Genomic DNA, 8,199 nt, shown 5'->3' with positions numbered 1-8,199 from the left:
CGTGCTGTTCCGCAAGCAGCCCTTCCTCTGGCGGGCAGCCCTGCTCTACTACACCATCGAGCGCGCCAGCCGCCTCTCCTTCTCCGCCCTCTTCCAGGACCTGGAGCAGTACGTCCAGGACGCCGGCGTCCGGTGGGAATACTGCGTGCGGGCCAAGAGGGGGCAGACCGACACCTCGCGGCCAGGTGATGCCTGGGGAAGCCTTGGCCTTTGGGGTTGTAGTCCCTTGGGTTTTAAAGGGAAAAAAAAAAAGAAAGGTGGGAGTGTTTTGCTGCTGGGCGAGTTGAATGTTACTGACCCCACCGCTGTGATCTGCACTGCATCCCTTCTCATGCCTCCCCATCCCTGGCTCCACATCCCTTCCCATCCCTGGCTCCACATCCCTCCCCATCCCTGGCTCCACATCCCTCCCCAGCTCCACATGCCTCCCCATTCTCAGCTCCTGGCTCCACATCCCTCCAGATCCCTGGCTCCACATCCCTCCAGATCCCTGCCTCCACATCCCTCTAGATCCCTGGCTTCACATCCCTCCCCATCCCTGGCTCCACATCCCTCCCCAGCTCCACATGCCTCCCCATTCTCAGCTCCCTATCGCTCCCAATCCCTGGCTCCACATCCCTCCCCATTCTCAGCTCCCTGTCCCTCCCAATCCCTGGCTCCACATCCCTACCCATCCCCGGATCCACATCCCTCCCCAGATCCACATCTCTCCCTATCCCAGGCTCCACATCCCTCCCATCCCTGGCCCCACTCCCACTCCTGGCCGTGCCACCAGCAGGCCCTGGCTCACTGGTGTCCCCAGCTCCAGGGTCATCACGCTGGTTCCTGGGCTCGCAGACGCTGAGGAGAGCAGAGGCAGTTGGGGATCCAGGCTCCTGCTCCACAGCCTCTCCTGCTTTTCCAGGCTGTTTCAGTAAGGACCAGGTCTACCTGGACGGGATTCTCCGCATCCTGCGCCATCGCCAGACCATCGACTTCCCTCTGCTGGCTGCACTTGGAAAGGTAACACCAGGGAGCAGGTGGCTGATCCCAGAGCTCCATCCCACCCCAGGGCTGACACAGGCTCCCTCTGGGTCCCAAAAACAAGCCCTTAGCTGGCAGCTCTTCAGCTCTTTGCCCTTTGCTGCTCCACGGATCTTGGTGGAACAGGGGAAGGCTGTGCTGGGTGGGATGCAAGGAAGGAGGGACAATCCATCCTCATCCGTGGGAGACCTTCAGGGAGAGGCTTAACCCCTGGGCTTATGTTCTGCCAGCCCCTCTGCCTTGGCCACACTGGCCCTGCCATCACCTGTCCCTGCAGTGACAGAAAATGACCAATTCCTTGCAAATCTCCCTCCACCTGGCTCTGCTGGAGGGGCTAAGGGGGGGGGATCCAGCCCTCCTCCTCCTTGGTGTCCTCTCCCTGCTTCCCATCAGGTCTCCTACGAAGATGTGAACCGGCTGAAGAAGTTTGGGGTGCTGGAGAAGGCCCGAATCCCCCATTTCATGCAGGACCTGGAGAGGTACATGAAGCAGCTGGATCACATTGTCACCACCAATGGCCTGAACGAGGAGGAGCTGGAGCAGCTGCTGCCCGACTGAGGGGATCATCCCCCCAAAACCAGTGCCCTGAGTCCAGCACCAGTGCCCTTTGTTGGATATTTATTGGGGCTGGAGCCTGGAGGGCAGAGCCTGGGCCCCCTGCTCCGTGCCCAGGTGGCCACTGTGCATGTAGGGCTGGTGGGGTCGGTGTCCACGTGGAGCTGGGCACCCAGCCATGCAGGAGGCTGTGATGGGGTGGCTGCCGTGCGAGGGGGGTCCTTGGGGTGCCATGGGGGGGTCCCAACAGAGTGGGGACACCACCTGGGGGGCTGGGGGCCCTGGGCTAAGCCTGCCAGGGTAGTAAGGGCTGGCCCAGCCCCTCTGTCTGCATTTCCCGCTCCCTACCCCTTCCCTCGTGCCACCCACCAGCAGCAGGAAGGACTTTAACAGCCCCCCCAAACCCCATCTCTGCTCTCCCCCTGCCCCCTCAGATGTTTGCCCACCATTAACCATTGCTCTGCACGCCAAGGACTGGGGCCACTCTGCCTGCCTCTGAGGGGCAGGAGGGCTCGGGGTTGGGGGGGATGGGGCTCAGGCTTGGATGTTAAAAGAAAGTGTAATAAAAATGATGTCATGAAAAATAAACAAACCCAACCAGCCATGTGGGTAAAAGGTTGTGGCTCAGCTGAAATGCCAGCCTGGCACTGCTGTGAGGGCTGCCTGTGTCTGGCTCACCCAGGCAAAGCTGCCTGGCTCCAACTGGGGGGGGAAAGGGAGGAGTCAGGAGAAGGAAGGGGCACTGGAGGGTGTAAAACAACCTGCTGGGCCGGGACATTAATGAAGCAAAGGAGGAAGAAGCAGGTGCTGCCCTGAGCTGTGCCTGGGCTCTGCTGCATGGTCCCTGCTACAGTTGTGGCAACCCCTGCTGTGCCATCCCCTGCTCTGCCACCCCAGGGAGGGTGGGTTTAAAAGCAAGGAAAAAAACAACCAACCAACCAATGCCTCCAGATTTAGCTTTGGCTTCTTTTGGCCACATCCCTCCCACAGAGCTCCCACAAAGGCAGCAGAGGCCATTTTGTGGCTGCAGAAGCCCAGGCTGAAGCCCAGCAGCTGGTTGTGTGGCTGCAGGCCCTGCCCCCAGCACCCCCAGCTGCAGCCCCTCTGCAGGTGTTGCTGCTCTGGCTGCACAATCAAGCCTGGGAAGGGAGGAGACCACTGGTCTTGGTGGGGTTTCACCTCCCTCTGCTCCAGGTCTCCAGGGACACACACTGTTTTTGCCAGCTCCCCTCTGCCACCACCACCCCCCCAGCACGAACACACCACTAGCAGGGTCAGACTCTGCTCTTTAATGCACCACTTCCTCCAACGTTGCACTCCCCAACCTCAAACACGGTAACAGAGCTGCTTTAAAAAGGTATTTACACCCCCACCCCCCCAGCATCACCCCCCTTTGTCATCCAAGGAGCAAGGAAGGCCCCAGCTGGCCCTAAGGAACCAGCAGGAAGTCTCTCGCTGCCTCCCAGCAGCGATGGCAGAGGGTAATCACAGCTACTGAGATGGTTTGGGATGGGTTTTGGTCGCCTCCCTGATGGAATAACAGGATGGAGATGAGAAACAGCCTTTTTCACCTGCCTCCCCAGGACCGGGCTAGAAGCGTTTCATCTGGCGCCGCTCCTGGCGCCGCTGCTTCTTCTCGCTGGGCTCCTGCGTGGCGGGAGAGGCCTCGGCCGAGAGCCAGGGCCCCAGGATGTTCACCCACAGCAGGTAGAGAGCACGGCCCGGAGCCTGCACGACACACGGGGCACAGACCTGGTCACTGCCCACAGCTCTGCTGCTGCTGAGGGAGCTGCGGTGTCTGCTGGAGCGGGGGCGGCAGAGCCGGGGGCCGGAGGCCAAAGGGAACGGGGCTGGTTCCCAGGGCTGGGGAGGTTGCACACGTGTGCAGCACTTGGGGCTCAGGCATGGGACAGAACCACAGAATCACCCTGGTTGGAAGGGACCTTGAAGATCATCAAGTCCAACCACAACCTACATGCCCCAACCATAACCTCATCTACCCCTGCAGTGCTTAAGTCATGTCCCTCAGCACCACATCTCTATTACTTTTCAACACTTCCAGGGATGGTGACTCCACCACCTCCCTGGGCAGCCTGTTCCACTGTCCAACCACTCTTTGGGTAAAGAAATTCCTTCTAATATCCAACCTAACCCTCCCCTGGTGCAGCTTCAGGCCATTTCCTCTGGTCCTGTCATTACTCACTTGGGAGAACAGTCCAACTCCCACTTCCCTACAACCTCCTTTCAGGCAGTTGTGGAGAGCAATGAGGTCTCCCCTCAGCCCCTTCTTCAAACTAAACACTCCCACTTCCCTCAGCCTCTCCTCTCAGGACTTGTTCTCCAGACCTTTCACCACAGCTTGGGAGCTTCTCTGGACCTGCTCCAGCATCTCAGCATCAGGGGGGAACTACCCAGGAAGATCCAGCTGCCCCGACCTGCTGCCTCTCCCTCCTTCCAAAAAACCCACCCACATTTCTCAAAATGGAAACAAACATGACCCGGGTGCTCTCCAGGGGACAACCCCCTGCCAGGCCAGCTACAATCAACCTATAAGGACCAAAAATTTTCCACACTCCCAATATTGTTTTATGTATCTTCATGGGATGCACTCAAAGAAACTCTGGGATTTTTTTTTAACTAACTGGAGACTTTTTGTCCTTGTGCAAAAGCATTTTGAGCCAGAGGCACATGACAAATGTCTCAGGAACAAAAAGTCTCTGGTGTGTCAGGGGGAAATCAAAGCCTGGATCTGCCAAGCTCCAGTGTCCAGCAGTTCCCAGTCTGTGCTGGGGAATGAATGACTGTGAAAACCAACCAAGCAGCAGCACAGCCTGTTTGCCACAGCCCCAGAAAGGCTCTAGACACAAAGATGGCTTTGATCTGCCTTGTGTTTCTTGTTGCCCTTTCACAGGACCCCAGAGAAAGGCCAAGGCCAGTCTGGTTTTTCTGTGGTTGGCCCTGAGGGATCAGCACTTCTTCCCCTGGTGTGGCCTCATTCTTAACAAGGTTTGACAGGGAAATTGAAAAACAAAAAAAAACTGATCTGAAAATCGTTTTGGCCTGAAAATGGACACTGAAATAAAATGGATCAATCTTGTCCTCAGTGCTGAAGACACAGAACTTCTTATTTGAAGACAAGAACAGGGAGAACACAGAGCAACAAGGAAAACCACAGGGACTTACCAAGAGCCAGAAGTACCAGACATAGAGTGAGAAGCAGCTGAGCACCTGGACCATGGCTGTCAGCAGGATGACATCCTTGAGGTGCCTGAGGGAAGAAAAGCCAACCATGAACCTCCCCTGCCAGCCCCTCTGCCAGCACAGGGACCAAAGGGCTGTCCCTGCAGCTCTGCTCTGCCACACACAGTGATCTGGAAGAACCAGAGCAGTGAAGAGAAAAAAAGAAATAGATCTGCTGAGCTGAAGAGCTCCCTGAAAAGGCAGAGGGAGAAAGCTGAGGAAGGCAGGGGAAGCCAAACCATGGCCCCTGCAGGCTGTGACAGCAGCCAGCACCCCCCATGTGACACCTACCAGGGCATGTCAAGCCACTCAGGTACTCACAGCTGGTGGCACTCAGGGAATGTTCCCTGTGTCATGTCACAGGCTGACAGACACACTCGGGGTCCCCACTGGGCTGGAGGGGCTGCACAGACACACATCATCACCCACAAGCTGAGCTGCAGCTACAGGCTGTTCCCCCCTGCAGGGTCCTCCAGACCAGCCTGAGGCAGAGCTTGGCAGCCCCAGCTGCCCACACCCCAACCACCACCCCCGGGGGGACCTGGTGCCCAGCAGAGGTAAATGGGCAACTGGTTTTTCAACACAAGCCACAGGGAGTGGCTGAGATGGGATAGAAAAACACCAGCTCCTTCAATCCCATGAAATCATCATCTGCTGGAGTAAGAACCACTTGAGTTACATCCAGGAATGGAGTCAAGAGCAGAGGTGGTGGGAATGGAAGAGCTCATCTCCTTCTGGGCAGAGCAAAGTGAGCAGGGACAACTGGGCCAGGCTGGGACACCCTGATCAGCACAAGCCACAGCAGGACCCACCACCAGCAGCTCTGTGGGGCCAAGAACCTCACACAGCAGAGCCTCCCCCTTCCCAAGCCAGAGCAACAGGCAGCATCTCTGCCAGTGACAGGCAGCAGGAGGGAAACACACTGGCACATGCCCAGCATTCCAGAAGCTGCTCCAACAGAGCACACAGGGATCAGCTGCAGCACACGCAGCTGAGGGGCAGGAAAATTTGGGTTAGAGGGGATTTAGGTGAGACATGAGGAGGAAATTGTTTGGTGTGAGGGTGGTGAGAGCCTGGCCCAGGTTGCCCAGGGAAGCTGTGGCTGCCCCATCCCTGGCAGTGTTGAAGGGCAGGTTGGATGGGGCTTGGAGCAGCCTGGGCTGGTGGGAGGTGTCCCTGCCCATGCAGGGGGTGGGACTGGGTGAGCTTTAAGGCCCCTCCAGCCCAAACCAGCCTGGGATTCAGTGATTCTATGAAAACACCTGCTCTGAATGTCACTGCCAGCCTGGAGTGGCTCCCCCATCCCAGAGGGAAACCAGAGTGCTTCCCCCATCCCTCAGCTGACAAACAGACACACTCAGCAGGAGGAGCACAAAGTGCTCATTAAACTAATGAGACTCAGGGCTGAGGACTCTGGGCAGGCTCTGGTGCATAAACACAGGGTCGGGGGGGGGGGAACTTCAGCTGTGCAGGTTTTGGTTTTGCAGCTTTGCAGGTGCATCTGTTCCTTTTAACATGTCACAAAACTCACCCCACTCAGCAGGACACCCCAGACAACATCCAGCTTCTGCACTTTCCTTCCTGCACTGCCCTTGTTCTGTTTCACAAAGAAGTATCCAAAGTATTTCATGCTTCTCCTCAGGAGAGCCAAACCAGGAGAAAAACCCCCAGCTGACCAGCAGGGAAAAGAAACCACTGAAGGCTGAAGAGGGTGTCAAGCACCCAGCTCACAAATCACAGCAGAAATCACTTCCTCTCTTTCCATCAGAGAAGACAGTGGCAGGACAAGGGGTGATGGTTTTAAACTGAGAGAGGAGAGATTTAGGTGAGATATTAGGAGGAAACTCTTCACTCTCAGGGTTGTGAGGAACTGGGATGGGTTGCCCAGGGAGGCTGTTGATGCCCCATCCCTGGAGGTTTTTAAGGCCAGGTTGGAGGAGGTTTTGTGCAACCTGGTCTAGTGGTCCCTGCTCATGGCAGGGGGGTTGGAGCTTGATGATCTTTAAGGTCCCTTCCAACCTAATGACTCTATGATTCTGTGAATCTTCCCAGCCACCCTGTCCCTCAGCTGAGTCTCACACCACACACCTGAGAAACGTGCTGCTCTGCCAACCAGCACAGGAGAGCTCATCCCCTGCAGGCAGCACAGCACGTCCCCCTGCTGGCAACATCCCCAGGCATCTCCTGGCTGCAGAGGTAAAACTTTCTGTTAAGAAAAATCTATAAATCCATTCAGGGCCCTTCCAGCATGAGGACACCTGATGTGAGCAGAGGGATCTGACAGAAACAAGGCTGTGCTTCTTCAAAAGCAAAGAGAAACTTTCAACCTGGGGCTGAGGGTGTGGGAGGGAGGGGGCCAAGCACCCCAGGGACCTCACTGGGCATGTGCCAAAGGTCCCCAGCAAAAGCTGGAGAAGCTGGAGGCTGTGGGCAGGGAGGATAGGGAGCAAGTCTGACGTGATGACCACTGCTGGGCAGCCTTCTGTACATGGTTTGTGAACCAACTGCTGGAAAACACAGGTATCTAGAAGGTATTTCTGCTCTTTAAGAATCACAGGATGGCTGGGGTTGGAAGGGACCTCTGGAGATCATCTGGTCCAACCCCTCTGCCAGAGCAGGATCCCCTAGATCCCCTAGAGCAGATCCCACAGGAACACATCCAGACAGGTCTGGAATGTCTCCAGGGATGGAGCCTCCACCACCTCCCTGGGCAGCCTGTCCCAACACCCTCAGAGTAAAGAAGTATTTTATTTTCTCATTTAAATCACGTTGCAGGAATTACTGGTGTGTGTTCCTTGACCAAGGAAAAGAGGGTTGCAGCACCACCAAGACCACGAGGCAGGGAAACACTGCAGACAGGAGGAATGCAGAGCACAGGGGGCAGAAAAGGCTGAGGAGGTGAGAGGAGCTGGCTGGGACAGAGAGGAGACTTTTTTAGTGTGCAGAGCACAGCGTGTAGGCTGGTTTGCAGCCTGGGTGGGGCAAGTGGCAGTGGGTGCCCTCCTGCTCTGCCAAGCACCACCTGCAGTGCTGGTTCAAACAGAGCAGGTACATCTCTGTGTGCCACGGCAGCGTGCACAGCGTCGGTGCTGCCTCCGGGCTGAAAGCTGCTCCTGCAGGGATCTCCTACCTGTGCAGCTCAGGCTGGCACACCCCTCCTGGGGCAGGGAGCTCAGCTTGGGGACGTTCTTGGTAAAAACACCCACGGGCTTCCAGCTGTGCCCGCGGGCTGAGGGGGAGCCCAATCCCGGGGGGGGGGTCCCTCCGGGCTCTGCACACGCTCAGGCAGCAGCTCCTGCTCACCTGGGCTGGTGTGGACACTCACTCTGCCATCCCCTGCTCCATATTCAGGTCGATCCCCCCGTCGGCCAGGCTGGCGGC

The 8,199-nt window shown here is 57.2% G+C and overlaps 2 protein-coding genes across 2 annotated transcripts in view; one reads left to right on the top strand and one right to left on the bottom strand.

The window, feature by feature from the left end:
* The window catches only part of KIAA0895L (KIAA0895-like ortholog), a gene marked incomplete at its 5' end in the record, with an annotated part of 8,852 nt that extends 7,271 nt beyond the window's left edge, over positions 1-1,581 (top strand). Inside the window, 3 exons of the mRNA XM_010007846.1 lie at positions 6-185; positions 905-1,002; positions 1,417-1,581. Of these exons, the coding sequence (XP_010006148.1) occupies positions 6-185; positions 905-1,002; positions 1,417-1,581 (443 nt within the window). The remainder of the gene's footprint in view (positions 1-5; positions 186-904; positions 1,003-1,416) is intronic.
* Positions 1,582-3,168: 1,587 nt separating this feature from the next.
* Positions 3,169-8,199, bottom strand: part of TMEM208 (transmembrane protein 208) — an 8,435-nt gene continuing 3,404 nt past the window's right edge. Inside the window, exons 2-4 of the mRNA XM_010007845.1 lie at positions 8,144-8,191; positions 4,762-4,846; positions 3,169-3,306 (exon numbers count right to left, since the gene is read on the bottom strand). Of these exons, the coding sequence (XP_010006147.1) occupies positions 3,169-3,306; positions 4,762-4,846; positions 8,144-8,191 (271 nt within the window). The remainder of the gene's footprint in view (positions 3,307-4,761; positions 4,847-8,143; positions 8,192-8,199) is intronic.

This window comes from Chaetura pelagica, unplaced genomic scaffold (genome assembly GCF_000747805.2).
Source record: "Chaetura pelagica isolate M959 unplaced genomic scaffold, ChaPel_1.0 scaffold911, whole genome shotgun sequence".
Lineage (NCBI taxonomy): Eukaryota > Metazoa > Chordata > Aves > Apodiformes > Apodidae > Chaetura > Chaetura pelagica.
This window is presented reverse-complemented; position numbering and strand designations above follow the sequence as displayed.